The sequence below is a fragment of the Pipistrellus hanaki genome (assembly GCF_964339955.1).
Source record: "Pipistrellus hanaki genome assembly, chromosome: 8".
Taxonomy (NCBI): Eukaryota; Metazoa; Chordata; class Mammalia; order Chiroptera; family Vespertilionidae; genus Pipistrellus; species Pipistrellus hanaki.
This window is the reverse complement of record NC_140510.1, coordinates 40,643,736-40,660,115: the sequence shown is the minus strand read 5'-3', so window position 1 is coordinate 40,660,115 and position 16,380 is coordinate 40,643,736. Positions and strand designations below refer to the sequence as shown.

Sequence of the window (16,380 nt, the reverse complement as noted above, 5' to 3'; positions counted from 1 at the left end):
CAGAATTGAACCTGGGACCCGTCAGTCCACAGGCCCAAGCTCTATCCACTGAGCCAAACCAACTAGGGCTATAAAAATAAATTATTAACATTAATCTCATCCTTTTTTCACTTTTTAAAAATATATTTTTATTGATTTTTTACAGAGAGAAAGAGAGAGGGATAGTTAGATACATCAATGAGAGAGAAACATCGATCAGCTGCCTCCTGCACACCCCCAACTGGGGATGTGCCCACAACCAAGGTACATGACCTTGACTGAAATCGAACCTGGGACCTTTCAGTCCACAAGCCGACGCTCTATCCACTGAGCCAAACCGGTTTCAGCCAAACTTTTTCTCTGGTCTTCTGTTCACCCAGGCCCAACAACTAAGTGGTCACCTCTTCGTTTGACCCTCACATTCCCTCATCTATGTAGTATAATATTCAGTGTGACAGCCTACTAAATGCTATGATTCATGCATCTCACAGCTTTTGCAGGTTTATTATCTCATTTGACCTTTAAACAACTCTAGGAAGGTAAGTGGAATAACCAGCTTGACCCCCTGTTTAAAACACAAACAGAAGTGACTTGCCCAAGCTGGCTGGTGACAAAGTGGAAAACAAGTCTCCAGACTTCCAGTACAATTTTATTTTCATTTTTCTCGCTGCTTACCACATTTTGGTCAAGTGTGAACCATTAAATGCTATCTCTTAGATGCCTGCTCCTCTTAGGTGAGTGTTCAAACAGAGGCTACAGGTGACTATGATTCAAGACAGATATTACTTGAGAAATAAAGATTGTTTCAAAAGAGAGTGATTAACGTAAGCCCAATGCAATAAAAATATAATATATGTGTGCACCATAAAAGTGCAGTAATAAAGTCCCTTGAAAGTCTTGTTAAGAATCTTCTCAAAATATTGCCAAGTATCACTATTTTTGCCAAGATGAATGGTTTATAGGCTCCAATCTATACAAAACCTTGCTTTTTAAAATGCCTTCTCCGTAACACACAAACCCTTTTTATTGGTCACACCTCATTGGTATATTTAACAGTGGTAATTGCTCAGATATAATGAAATCTTTATATAACAAAGCTGGCAGGTTTGGTAGGGTTGGTGTGCGCGCGCCTGTGTGTGTGCGTGTGTGTGTGTGTGTGTGTGTGTGTGTGTTTCCCTAGCTATAATTCCCTAAAATACACTTAGTCTCAAACTAGAATAAGCTGACATTGTTTTTTTCATTTCACCTAAGGCAGATCTGGTCTTGTTTGGGCAAACTGTGTGCTTCTTTCCCTTCCCTTTTCAGTAGATTAATTTCAGCTTGTGAGGAGGCAGTCAGAACTCTAGATTGTTCTTGACATTCCCAGTGACTTTTGAGCCTGTGTTGGCTCGTTTTTTAGTGGAGGTTAGTGAAGGGGAGCGTCTGTCCTGTTTTCTTAAAGTGCTGGAACCTTTCCTAACAACCTTGAAACAGGTCTCTGCCATTACTGCTCTGTGGTTAATCTCCTTCGGCCCCAAAGGAACACCAGGAAGTAATATACATTTGTGCCAGTGGATGGTGAGAGGAGAGAAGATTCCCTTGAAATAAGTCTTAGGAAGAGGCAGTCCATTTTGCTTTTTAATGAAAGAAAGTACAATAGTATTGTTTTCTTTTCTAACAATGTAGTAGTGTGTGACTTTGAACTAATTTTCTGTTCAGTCTAATGGAAACTGACCAAAATTCTAAGACATAAGTGTGCTAATTTAGAAAATACACAGACCAAAGGTTTTTTTTGTTACAGTACTGGAAAGCTTTTTTTGCTGACCTGTCTTCTCTGCCCTTTCCAATCACAGAGGTATCTGAGAAAATACAGTCTCTAAATAAGAACTGGTTCAAGGTATATATGGTCCCTCATTGAGTTTGGGACTAATGAAATATACAACTCTTCCATATTTTCAGTTTTGAATCAGTGCATTTACACTGGAGTTCACTGGATACCCTGAAAGATAATGTATGTTGGGAATTCCTTGCTGTGGCCTGAGTTTGTGATTAGACCCTGTGGTGTGATAGACAGGAAATTCAGATCCCCAGACGCAATGGTCCACTCTTCCTTTTAGGATTGTCCTTGATCTATGAATAGCATTTCAAAAGGAAATTTGTTTATTTTAAAAGACCCTTTAAAAAAATAATGAAGTCACTTACCAGAAACAAAGACCAGAAGCAAGTTTATAAAACCAATGCACAAGAATTTAGGGAGTTGATTCTGGTGTACGAAGACAATGGATAAAAATACTTTTCAGAAGTTGATACAAATTTAAACAAATCTACCAAAGGAAAAAATGAGAATTAGAGGAAAACTACTAGTGATTAATTCATCTTCAGGTGAAACATATACTAGTTTTCATATCATACAATAATTACATAATTATTGAATTCAAAAACATATTTAGATTTGGCAACTTATCCTAGGGATTAAATAAAATGAAGTTTATGTAGCTTCAATGATATAATAAATATCCACTATATTCTTTATTAGATATTTATATGAATGTATAATATTTATTAAGTAAATCTATTTTATATCATTCTCTAGGAGACTTATTTGAAAATTATTGCAGAAATGATGACCTGGTAACCTTTGGAAGGTTTTGCTATGGAGTCACTGTCATTTTGACGTACCCAATTGAATGCTTTGTGACGAGAGAGGTAAGCACAATTTATTTCCAACACTATCTAGGGGCTCTCTCTACTACATTTAATTTAGAAAGATTTGTAAGTAATCTGAATCTGCAAATTCCCCAAATTTTCTTTTCAACCAGTTTAAAGATAAATGTATATTCAGTGTTTACAAGATCTATTTTTTTAAAAGTTAGATTTGGTTTAGTTTATATTAGCATAAGTGTAAATATTTACACAACTGCATTCCAAAATGAATGCCAGTATTTAATAGAGCCAAACTAAGTTTTCAAAAACAAACAAAAAACAACATTCTTACAAAGAAATTAAGTACTAAAGTTTAAAAACATTTCACAAAATTATCTTTTTGCTAAGATGTTTCATAAAGTCAACATGTATTAAAGGCACCAAAGGACAGATTCTGATCAATTTTCTTATATTTTAAAAACAAAAGTGTAATTTCCATGGAAACCCAAAATTCCACTTACACCATTCATTTTATGGATATATTTTATATATTTATTTGTATTTATATACCATATAAAAGATTATAAATAGTATTATGTATATTTCACTTTTAAATCAACTCCAAGTTATGTTATCTATTAGTCCACCTGGATTTTGTGGCGGAAGATTAGGTGAAAGAGAACTAATCCTCTTTGTATAAAATTCAGAGGACATGGCTTGTCTGGAGCTCTTTATGCAAATTAGCTAAAAATCCACTGTACCAGTTAGCAAAAAAACATGATCCTGCTTCACAGTGGTTCTTTCAGGGATCACACTGAAAGGGGATTAGTCTTAGGATCTATTCCTAGACACTGTTTACACAGTGCACCATGTGAACGGCTCCAATGTGTGAAGTGAAACTCCTGCAGAGCCTTAAACACACCAACTAACGGGCAGGCTTCTAGAGGCAGAGCGGTTCCTCATCCTCTGCCAATGCTGGGGATGAGGAACAGCACAGGGACATGGAATAAGGGAATGGTCAGCACTAGGTAGGTCCTTCACAGTTAGCACTTGTCCTCCCCTGCAAATGTGCAACTCACTGGGCAGTTCTCCACCTTGAATATAATGAAGACCTAGAGTGAACTTTATGTTGATTTTTTTTTTTTAATTTAAGAGCTTTTAGAATTTTGTCAACTAATGTTGGAGGCAGGAAATGGCTTTATTTTAGCTTCTTCCCAGTACTTTAGGTTTAGTTCTGATCTCTAGATGAGCAATAACAGATGGTCATCCTCATATGGTTTCTGGTGAACTGTCTGTGGACAGTCTGAGTCATTGCACCTGCACAGCTATGTCTTTAATACTTGGAACTTGTATATTCTTTCTAGCTGCCGTGACAGGAAGACAGAACTAAATCAAGATCTCTGCCTTCAGAATAATTATCTGGCAGAGGAATCTTGCATATAGCTCACCCATTCACTTCCTTTCTCTTTTTCTTTTTCTACACACACACACACACACACACACAATGTTTTGATAAAAACACAATCACAGCAATTTTTAATTATAGGTAAAGTGGCCAGCTGCATATAAGGGTGTCCAAAAGCGTGTCTCACTATCCTGCCTCACTAGTGACTTTCCACAATTACAATTCTGTCATAGAGGCCTCTATAAACATGAATCTTAAACAAGTTAACATTTGGAAAGACATTACCAATTGTAAAACCATAAATGAGTAAAGGTTATTAGTATCCCCATTAAAGTATTGCCAAGGTTACAGTGGTGTGCCTCTGTGGGGAATGTTACTTATTTAGGGCGTTTACTTATCACAGTTTAGAGAGTTGGCTTTGGGAATGTCCCCACCCTCTGGCAATCTCCTACCATTCCCAATTCTTGCCTCATGTTTTTTGTGGCACAGTCACCACCCTGTTCAGACTGTCTCCTCTTTGTCCTTCATAGGTTTCATTCCTGTTCTTACCTCGTTGTTCTTTTTCACACTGTTGCATCAGTTTATAATTCTGCTCCAAATCCTATCCATGTTTCAAGCCCTACCTCAAGACAAGGTAGAACAAGCACATGTCAGAAATTCTGTAAAACCCATTACTATAAGGAAGACAGATCTAGATAAATGAAGCCCCTCTCATTCTAAGTTCTATTTGCTCTTTTTTATCCTGACACAAATTGATCACTATTTGTTTAATGAGATTGGTTGGATCACTCCAATTAGAATAGGAATCATCTTTTCTTTGCCAACATATCACAGTATAGGACATATTAAATAGTTAACTGTTGATTGATTTCCTAATCTAAGTATCAGTGGAAAATGGTGATCAATTTTTCTCCATTTACGTTGAGGAATGGCAAGAGAAAGTAGATTTAACTTGTATCAAATAGGATTTAGATGACATAAAACTAATTTCCTGTCAGTAAAGGATATTACACATCCATTATCATTAAAGAAAATTATGGTAACTCCTTTTTTAGAGGTCATCAAATAATCTCAGTAGCATCTGTGGATTGTCTTAGAGGTAACCTTGTTGGACTCAAGGAAGAATGATAGGCAACTTTCAAAAGTCTCTCTTACACTTGAGAAATATATTTATTCACACATTAGTGTGCTATGTACTGCCTGACAAATAGTTCAACAAATAATCCTTGTTTTTGATGTGTGTATGTCTATGTATGTAAGTATTTGGAAAAATGTACAACATTCGTATGGCTTAAATTTTGATTGGCAGTATTTTATATAGCCCTAAGTACCATAATATGAAATACTCTCTTAATAAATCCTGCATGTGTCTGAGAATCCCTTTCTAAATAATCTGTTTATTTGGCAGGTAATTGCCAATGTGTTTTTTGGTGGGAATCTTTCGTCAGTGCTCCACGTAATACTAACAGTGGCTATCATCACCATAGCCACGCTCGTGTCATTGCTGATTGATTGCCTTGGAATAGTTTTAGAACTCAGTGTAAGTACATTTAAAGGTTTACTCCTTCCACTCTAAACATCCCTTTAAAAATGATGTTTACATTTAACTTAAGATGTGTTTTCCTCAAAATTTTCTCAAAAATTCACTTTCTGAAGTAAATTTAAAATGTGTTGATTTTTAAATAGTAACTATTTATAAAAATGATATTTTTAAAAAAAATCTTTATTGCTGAAAGAATTACATAGATCCTCCTCCCGCCGGTCCCCATTAATCTCTTCCTAAAATGATGATGATATTATGCACTTTATGGGACTCTACTTTTAGAATAGTGGTTCTCCAACAGAGGGAAATTTTCCCTTCCTTCCCCATGGAACATTTAGCATTGTCTAGATGTATTTTTACAATATATTTTTATTGATTTCAGAGAGGAAGGGAGAGGGAGAAAGAGATAGAAACATCAATGATGAGAATCATTGATAGGCTGTCTCCTGCCCGCCCCCTACTGCGGATAGAGCCTGCAACTGGGACTTGTGCCCTTGATAAGAATCAAACCTGAGACTCTTCAGTCTGCAGGCCAATGCTCTATCCACTGAGCCAAACTGGCTAGGGCTAGAGACACATTTGAAGTCACAACTGGATAGGCAGATGCTACTGGCATCTATGGGTTAGAGGCCATGGATGTTGCAAAACATCCCACAATGTGCAGGACAGCCCCCATGTCAAAGAATTGTCCAATCCAAAATGTCAAAGTGGTTGATGTTTAAACACCCAGGTTTAGAGCACTTTTTCATATTGTATTTCCTATAATACGTAGATATTGTTAAAATAGCTATAAATTAATGCACCTGGAATTTCATTGCCAAGTAAAAATAAGTCTAGAAAAATTAATTAAAATATGTGGAGAGAGTGATATCCATGCTCCACATTCACTGACAATGATCCAAGCTCTTTTTCTTTAAAAAAATTTTTTTCTGTCTCTAAAACTTTCTCTTGTAAACCCTACTGTTACCTTCCTAATTTGGGTCCTCATCATATCACATATGAATTAATACTGGCTTTTTTTGCTTCAACTAATACATATTTAACTTTTCCTTCCAGTTTATCCTGCTTAAAAAATGTCCCCTTTCCCATAAACTCTATTGCCTCTATAATCTGACCCTATGCCTTCCATGGAAAGTTATTTACCATTTACTCAAAATCTACCCTCATTTCTAGTCCATCTTATTTTTGGCCTACAAGTCATATTAGTTACTTTAGCTTATGTTTATTATTTCTTATAATTATTATTCTCCTTTCATTTCTGTACAAATCTGTACACAGATTTAAGGTCGATTGCAGCTTCTAATTTATTCATTGAACAGGTATATATTGAATAATCACCGTGTGCCACATAATAATGATATAGCAATGGGAGAAAATCAGAAAAGATGCATGCTTTCATGGAACTAACAACCTCACAGGTAAACATGAAAGTTCAGCTGCTATATAGGCAATAAAGAAGACAGAGGGAAATAGATGAACTCCCAAGGACGTTTTTGAGAAAAAAAATGGCAGGATTTGGTGACAGATTCAATTAGGGGGACAGAGAAGTAGAATGACTCCTTGGTTTTACCTTGTGGAACTAGGATAATGATGTCATTTGGTGAGACATAAATAATGCCTCAGAATCACAGCACTTAACATTTATTAATCATGAATTATGGAGGGCTGACTTTTATAGATGGGATCCCAAGACATTATTTACTTACTCCATTGAGAGAGATAGGTGAAGGTATTATTGTCAGTGTCCAAGACACTGTTCCTTCCAGATGACACTTGGATTTGAAGTTTCAGGCAAAGGCAGTGGGAGATTTAGTCAGGAACGCACTTTACAGATTTTCTTGTAGCAGAGTATGTGGGAAGTAGGGAGTAAATATCTTCCCAAAGGCAGAGGACTGGGGAACCATGTATTCGACCAGCAATGGAAAGAAAGCTCATGAGCCGCCTGGCCGGTGTGGCTCAGTGGAAAGAAAGCTCATGGGAGAAATGGACAAAATTCAAAGTAACCTTACCTACTTCCTCATTTTGCATAGGCCAAAGCCTAGTAGGTTCACCCCAAAACATTTTTTAATTTAGTTTTAGTTTTTTTTAATTGTCTTAAGTTTTACATATGTGTCCTTTTCTCCTAATTGACCCCCCCCCCAACCATTCCCACCCCAGGCAAGCCCCCACAGCCCCAGTGTCTGTGTCCATTGGTTATGCTAATATGCATGCATACAAGTCCGTTGGTTTCTCTCTAACCACGCCTCACCCCACCTCACCTGCCATTTGTCTATGGATCTACTTTTTGTCCATCAAATTATGTTGATCATTATATCCCATATATGAGTGAGATCATGTAATATTTATTTTTCTCCAATTGGCTTATTTCTCTTAGCATAATGCTCTCCAGTTCCATCCATGCTGTTGTAAATGGCAAAAGTTCCTTCTTCTTTTTATAGCAGCATAGTATTCCATTGTGTAGATGTACCATAGTTTTTTAATCCACTCATCTGCTGATGGATACGTAGTTTGTTTCCAAATCTTAGCATTGTTTCCAAATATAAATTGTGCTGCTATGACCATAGGGGTGCATATATCCTTTCTGATTGGTGTTTCTAGTTTTTTGGAATATAGTCCTAGAAGTGGAATTAGTGGGTCAAATGGGAGTTCAATTTTTAGTTTTTTTTTTTTGTTTGTTTGTTTTTTTGAGGAATCTCCATACTGTTCTCCACAGTGGCTGCACCAGTCTGCATTCCCATCAACAGTGCACAAGGGTTCCTTTTTCTCCACATCCTCTCCAGCACTTGTCATTTGTTGATTTGTTGATGATAGCCATTCCGACAGGTGTAAGATGGTATTTCATTCTAGTTTTGATTTGCAGCTCTAATATTATTAGTGACTTTGAGCATGTTTTCATATGTCTCTCGGCCTACTGTATGTCTTCTTTTAAAAAATGTCTATTTTGATCCTTTGCCCATTTTTTTTTATTTTATCATTTGTCTTCCTTTTGTTAAATTGTATGAGTTCTCTGTAAATTTTGTAGATTAAACCCTTATTTGCAATAGCATTGGCAAATATGTTCTCCCATGCAGTGGGTTTTCTTATTGTTTTATTGATGGTTTCTTTTGCTCTGCAGAAGCTTTTTATTTTGATATAGTCCCATTTGTTTATTTTCTCCTTAATCTCCATTGTCCTAGGAACTGTGTTGGTAAAGATATTGCTACAACATGTCTGCTATTTTGCTGCTTTTGGAGTCTTGTAGGATTATGGTTTGCCATCTTACATTATGGTTTCCTATCTTATATTCAAGTCTTTTAGCCATTTTGAGTTTGTTTTTGTGTATGGTATAAGTTGGTGATCTAGTTTCATTTTTTTTGCATGTATCTGACAAAATTTCCCAAGACCATTTACACCCCAAATCGTTTCATGTTCCAACCTTGATTTATGTAGATGGATAACTGCTATCTTAAATGTACTAATTTATATATCATGTACTGTTTAGACATCCATAAACTGTCCTTCCATATCAAATTATAAGCTCTTTGAAGATAAGAATGAATTTAACTGTCTTCCCCATATCCACATATATGGCACAGTGCTAAGATCATTGTGCTCAAATTACTATATGGGTAATTGCTCTTTGGGGACCACAGTTTAGGAACTATTTCCACAAGTGTTCTTGGACATAATGGACATTGTTTAGTGTAGCACTAGGAAATTAAGTGTTATGAAATATTTTAGGGCCCTAGCCAGGTAGCTCAGTTGTTTAGAGCATCCTTCTCTGATATACTGGCATTGTGGGTTCAATCCCTGGTCAGGGCACATACAAGAATCAACCAGTGAATGCATAACTAAGTGGAACAATAAATTGATGTTTCTCTCTCTCTAAAATTAATCAATAAATACTTTTTAAAAAAATTGTTTGTGTTGACAGTAATAGTAATCTGCCAACTAGGCTGAGGAGATGATCAACATAATGCTTACCAGCTCTGTTATTTCTTATTTCATGACCTGTCTAATCTAAGTTCACTTTTTAAAAATAGTATAGGATTTTGATATGAGAGAAAATATGTTTATCAACTGCCTGACTACTCACCACATCTTGATAGCCTAACAATTTTTTATAGCCTTTACATTCACTAAGCCACACACATGTTACTTATTCTTCAGGAATGATTTATCTTTAAAATTTGACCATTATTTTCTATTAATTGCTAATCTCCCTGACACTTACATAGCAAATAGTAAGCATTCAACCATTAAATATTCTCTATTGTACTTATGTTGAAAATTTTTTATGGTTAAGATAGAATTCTAGTATTGTAATCAGAGAAAAATATTCCGTGAATATTTGTTATAAAGTCAAGATCTGAGCTGGCAGTAGAGGCCTATTTTTTTTTTTTAATTTAAAACATCTTGTAGGTTTAAGATTTTTAAAAACTTGGTTATATAGACATTCATAAAAAATAATTAAAGAAGAGTGCTAAATTTTCTGTTATTATCCAATAATCCAACACCATTATACTAGATTTAAAGCACTTTGTATGTTAATAAAATCTAAGATCTCCTTTTCTTTCAGACCACCTATGCATATGTTTTCCAATGAAAAGTCTTTTGGTAAACAAATAACATATTTAGGTATTCACTCAACTTACTTTTGTGTGGACATTTGTCATGTTTAATAGAGTCACATTAGGCATCATTTCTGTCAATAACTAATGCAGGCTGGACTATACAGCACTAAAAGTAATGAAAGCATGCTGTGTTCCATTTCAGAATGACACTGTGAGTTAATGTGTATTGTGTACTTATTCTGTGTCATGCATTTTGCATGCACTATTTTCCTTCATCTGCATTAATTTTACCGATGAAGAAACTGAGGCACCAAGTGATTAAGTATGTCATCGTGTTTACAACATTTGAACACAGGTGTTCAGACTCTAAAGCCCACATTTTTAATCATTATGCCAGTCTGAGGTTTCCAAAATATGGGCACTAAATTATGTAAAATAAATATGTTCACTTCCCTATTCATTTTTTAAATTAAAAATCTATGCATTGAGTTTATAAGTAAGAGTTATCCATAATATATAGGATAAATTTTAATAATGGTTTAAAATGAATACCATGAGATGAAATAAAATGGGACTAAAAGCTTTGCATCTAAACTAATAATTTTTAACTAATTGGTTTTATCTTAGTTAATAATCATAGTACTTTAGGAATTATTTTCTATTGTGGCTTCTGAATCATCAATAAATAGAATAATGATCTTCACAGATGAGATGTATAATAGAATCAGACCTTCAATTTGTAAAATTATTGAAATGCTGTTACTTAGTATAATAAGAAAAATAGAATAAATTATTCAAGGTTACATTTCTTGTTTAATAAAAAGCAAAACCTCATTTAGAACTTAGCTTCCCTTTAATTTCATAGTTTTCATGGCAATAGACAACAATGACAAGTTTTTCCAAAGCAAACTCATCCTTGATTTTAACGGACTCCTTTTAGAAGCAAGTAAAATAAATGTAAGTCCCATTCTTGGTAGCATCTCACACTGGTGCTGTCATTGGAGAAAAGAGGCATCGGTGTTAATTGGGCCCTAGGGGTTCCCACCTGCAGCAGCATAAAAAGAAATGATGAAGCAGCTGGTACCCGTGGCCAGAGTAACCAGCCCAACAAGCATTGTGTGCATCTTACAGTGGGAGGGAAAAAGTACGCCAGTTGCCCAGTGAGAGCCCACGTGTAGAGAGCCAGCCATGAGGGTGAGCAGGCCATGGTTCAAGCTACCAAAGCCCTCCCCAGACAGAGTGTGTTCTTAAGATTCAGAAACACATTTCATGAGTCAAAAGTTGAAATTTAAAAGCATTCTTTTATTTAGTTTTCAGCTTCACTTCATCATTTGAGAGGTTCCTATTCAGGTAGGAGAATTCAGATACTTTTCCCATCTGTCTTGCCAATAAAAATCTTTAATACCTTCTGTTATTTCCCTACAGCAGACTGCAAAATGCCCTGGCATAAACAGTATTACTATCAAAGGAAATGCTGTCCTGGGTTTATAAATAAGGCTATATTTTATTGTCTCTTTAGGAAACAGTTATGGTATTTTTATGTCCTATCAAGCAATTTCAAAAAATTATTCCAAACCCAGGGGTGTATTCTGAATGATGGCCATATTAAAGAGATTAAATAAACTGCCCTTCTTTATGAGGATTACAGCAGATGGACTGCTCCAGGGGTCCTCAAACTTTTTAAAGTGGGGGCCAGATCACAGTCCCTCAGAGAGCTGGAGGGCCGGACTATATGAACTACTAATTCCTACTGTAACACCTCGGCTGCGCTCACTGCCCAAAAAACCTGGCGGGCAGGATCAGACTCCTCTGCGGGCCGCATGTGGCCCGCGGGCTGTAGTTTGAAGACCCCTGGACTGCTCCATTGTTTTACCCTTGATCTTGGGTCCTCACAACCACCTGTAGCAAGACTGGGCTTTCATATGTTAATGAAGTAATGGTTACCCAGGCAAGATACCCAACTGGCCTTCTTCCAGTGCAAACATCAGCTATATAGTCTAACTGCTGCTTTTTTAACACTTAAGAACCTATATAATAAAGAGGTCATATGCAAATTGTCCATCACTCCAACACACAATATGTGGTCAAAGATGGCTGCTGGCATGTAGACACAAGATAGCCGCCACAAGATGGCCAGCAGGGGAGGGAAGTTGTGGGTGATCAGGTCAACAGGGGAGGGTAGTTGGGAGGGACTAGGCCTTCAAGGGAGGGCAGTTGGGGGAACCAGGGCAGCAGGGGAGGTCAGTTAGGGGTGACCAGGCTGGGAGGGGAGGGCAGTTAGGGGCAATTGGGCTAGCAGGGGAGAAGTTAGGCATCGATCAGGCTGGCAAGGGAGTGGTTAGGAGTAATCAGGCTGGCAGGCAGAAGTGGTTAGAGACAATCAAGCAGGCAGGCAGGCAAGAAGTTGGGAGCCAGCAGTCCTGGATTGTGAGAGGGAGGTCCAACTGCCCAGGCAGTTTAACATCCCTTGAGGGGTCCCAGATTGGAAAGGGTGCAGACTGAGCTGAGGAACACCTCCCTCCACCCTACCCAGTGCACGAATTTTGTGCACCGGGCCTCTAGTATTATCCATATATTTTATTTCTTTTTAATTTTTTAAAATATATTTTTTATTGATTTTTTACACAGAGGAAGGGAGAGGGATAGAGAGTCAGAAACATTGATGAGAGAGAGACATCGATCAGCTGCCTCCTGGACACCCCCCACTGGGGATGAGCCTGCAACCAAGGTATATGCCCTTGACCAGAATCGAACCTGAGACCTTTCGGTCCGCCAGCTGACGCTCTATCCACTGAGCCAAACTGGTTTGGCTTATACATATATTTTAAATTAGAATACAATTTGGTACCTCTTAGTAGTTTCTCATTCTTATATTTCTGACTGTAGAAATACTTTCCATGAAATGTGGTCAGTCCTATTCATCCCCAAACTTTTAGATACTGCCTGGCTAGTCTGATTTTGTAACATATCCTCTTTAATTTTCATTCCTCTGTACATTTGCTGTTTTTGTAAAATAAATAAGTATACTTTGGGAATCATAGTTGTAATATTTCTGGTATGAGAATGGTACTTATTATAAAACCCAGTAATTTTAGTAAATGTTGATATGAAGAGAATATTTTCTTTAAAACTAGTTTTAGGGTATAAAATGGTTTACATCAACCACCTTCAAAATCTGTTTTCTATGATTTTACCAAATAACTAGAGTTGTGTCAAAATATTTTAAATCTTTTTTAAAAAATATATTTTTATTGATTTAAGAAAGAAGGGAGAGGGAGAGAGAATTAGAAACATCAATTATGACAGAGAACCATTGATTGACTGCCTCCTGCATGCCTGCTACTGGGGATTGAGCCTGGAATCCTGGCATGTGCCCTTGACCTGAATTGAATATGGGACCCTTCAGCCCATATGCTGGCTAGGGCTAAAAAATTTTTAGAAAAAAATTCAAACTTAAAATTACCCAAATACTGTGTCGTCAAAAATATTTTAGATAATAAGTTATATGTGTATAAGGTTTCATTATATTCATCTTTCTATGTTTCTGTATATTTACAAATTTTATACCTTTTTCAAATATAGCAAAACGTGAATTTTATGGAAAGCTTGATTTTAGTTCTAAACCTAATGTCACAGTATAAGTTATAAAAAAACAATTTGTGTTTTATGGCTTAAGAGAATATTGTTTGTTATATAATTATATTTCATTAATATGTGTCATATTTTGGTTAATATATAGTAATTAACATTTAGTAGAATTAGTAAATCTATTAAATGACTTAAATTTTAACATTATATTTTGATTTTGTTTTTTAAAATATATTTTATTGTTCAGAGAGGAAGGGAGAAGGAGAGAGATAGAAACATCAATGTTGAGAAAGAATCATTGCTTAGCCTCCTGCATGCCCACTACTGGGGATCAAGCCTGAACTCTGGGCATGTGCCTTAATCAGGAATGGAACTAGTAACCTCCTGGTTCATAAGTTGATGCTCAACCAGTGAGATGCCACAGCTGGGCAACATTATATTTTTATTTTTTTCCCCATCACCATTTATCCTCTCTATGCATTCTTGCACCTTCTTTCCCCTCCATCTTCCCTCCCCGACTCAATGTCCATGAGTTCTCTCACTTTTTTCTTTTTTGCTTAATCTCTCTACCACCCCAATACCCCTCCCCTCAACCAGAGCTGTCTGCCTGCTATCTATTAATCTGTCTCCAGTGTAAATTTGGCCTCCTCCAGGGGAAAGTTTCTTTTCCTTTGAAGTAAAAAACTTAGTGGTATTTGTATGCTAGATAAACACTACTCATAATTTTCTATCTGACATTCCCCTCAGGTTAGACTTCTCCACAAGCTAGTGTTGGGGAGGGCAAATGAGTCACAATCATTTTGAAGCATCCATCTTATATAAAAACTGCTGTTTGAAATTTTAACCCTTCTATTTGGCTTCTATAAATGCTTAAATAATAAGGATAATAAAACTACTCCCACTTCAGAGATGCCGTTAAACCTTCTCTGGACAAAATTATCAGTGCTGGCACCAGACCAGGCCTTTGGTTGAGGTCTCAAGGCCCCAGCACATAGGGGCTCTTTAAGAACTTGCAAAGGATGCCAAAAATACCCCATATTTGGGAAACAAAGAAGGTAAAAACATATAAACAGGGGAAATTCCTCCATGTTGGGGCCCAGAATTTGAGAGACATTTTCCTCTGGACCTGCGCGTAATAAATGTAATTCCATCTCTCTAAGTATTGCTTGGTTCTTCTCCAGTTTTCTGTAACAATTTTTTTTCTAGGGTAATTAATGTGTTTCATTTTACTTAAAAGTTGATTTAGAAATACGATTTCATGTTGAGTGCCCTTAGGGCTATAGTTATTCTTTCTCAAATAGGCTCCTACTTTTATAGAAACTCAAGTAAAAAAAAAAAAAAAAAAAAAAAGATGATATGCCCTACATGCATCCCAATAGTTCCCTCTCAAACACAATGACAAACAGATCTTTTAGATTTAAATGGAATAGTAGATATAGAATAATTTGTATAAGGTATTATGATATAATGAAAATATGAAAAAATTCAAGAGTTTTCCAGAAGTCGGTTTTACCATCATTTTTATGTTCTGATTATCTTTCTAGTCTTAATAATTTTATTTTATCTTATTCAATATAATTTTATTTATTTTACTGAATTATACTTTAATCTAATATATATATATATATATATATATATATATTTACTCTTATTTCACTCTCTCTTTTGTAAATATGCCACTAGAAAACAAACAACCCTATTTCTAAATTTATTTGGGGATTTTTTTTTTCTTTCCTTTGAGTTAACCAAACCTACCTAACTTTTAATATGTGCAATGACAAATACATTATGTAAATGTTTTTAAAAACTGTCCAAGGAATGTCCCATTCGATAGATAACTTTATCTCATTTCTCATTTTCAATACGCAGGGTGTGCTTTGTGCAGCCCCCCTAATCTTTATCATCCCATCAGCATGTTATCTGAAACTGTCTGAGGAACCGAGGACCCACGCCGATAAGATTATGTCCTGTGTCATGCTCCCCATTGGTGCTACAGTGATGGTTGTGGGGTTCATCATGGCTGTGACAAATCCGAAGGACTGCACGCATGGGCAGGAAATGTTCTACTGCTTTCCTGACAATCTCTCTCTCACCAACATCTCAGTTTCTCCTGTCCAACTGACAACTCAACTTTCACATTTAAACATCAGTACCTTCCCATGAGTTGACTGCTTTACAAAATATGTACATCTTCATAGACTTCTTAACCACATAATAGCATTCACACATGTTTTACTGCCTGTATTATAAAATTATTACCTTGGCATTTATTAAGACCTGGCTTTCCTTATTATTTAGCTCAATATGAAATATAAAAAGAAAAAGAAAATCCATTTTATCTTAAACTGAGACAAAATAAATGTTTTGTTTTACTGACTGCTGCCCTAATCTTAATTTCAGAAGGAAAGTGAAGCCTTTGATATTTGCTGTCATCCTCTCAAAGCATTATTCTTGTCTTTAATACTAGAGGCTCGGCACACAAAATCATGCTGGTACGGTCCCTAGGCCTAAGCCTCCATCTTCTGCTCGTTCGCCAGTCTCCAGACCGAATGCTGCCTCTGCTGCCAGACTGTCAGGCTCTTAGATCTCCTACTCATCCCTGGCTGCTCAGGGGCCCCGGCCTGTGGGAAGGCAGGCACTGGTGACTTCATCTCCATGCGCCTGTGCCAGGCTGACCGCTGATGGAACGC

At 36.4% G+C, this 16,380-nt stretch overlaps 1 protein-coding gene across 2 annotated transcripts in view; it reads left to right on the top strand.

Moving 5' to 3' along the window:
• Positions 1-16,065, top strand: part of SLC38A11 (solute carrier family 38 member 11) — a 45,962-nt gene extending 29,897 nt beyond the window's left edge. Inside the window, exons 10-12 of one of the 2 annotated variants that reach the window (XM_084891611.1) lie at positions 2,552-2,664; positions 5,415-5,546; positions 15,560-16,065. In XM_084891611.1, the coding sequence (XP_084747737.1) occupies positions 2,552-2,664; positions 5,415-5,546; positions 15,560-15,853 (539 nt within the window). In that variant the 3' untranslated portion in view covers positions 15,854-16,065. The remainder of the gene's footprint in view (positions 1-2,551; positions 2,665-5,414; positions 5,547-15,559) is intronic. The other variant, XM_084891612.1, reaches the window with a different exon arrangement.
• Positions 16,066-16,380: the final 315 nt, after the last annotated feature.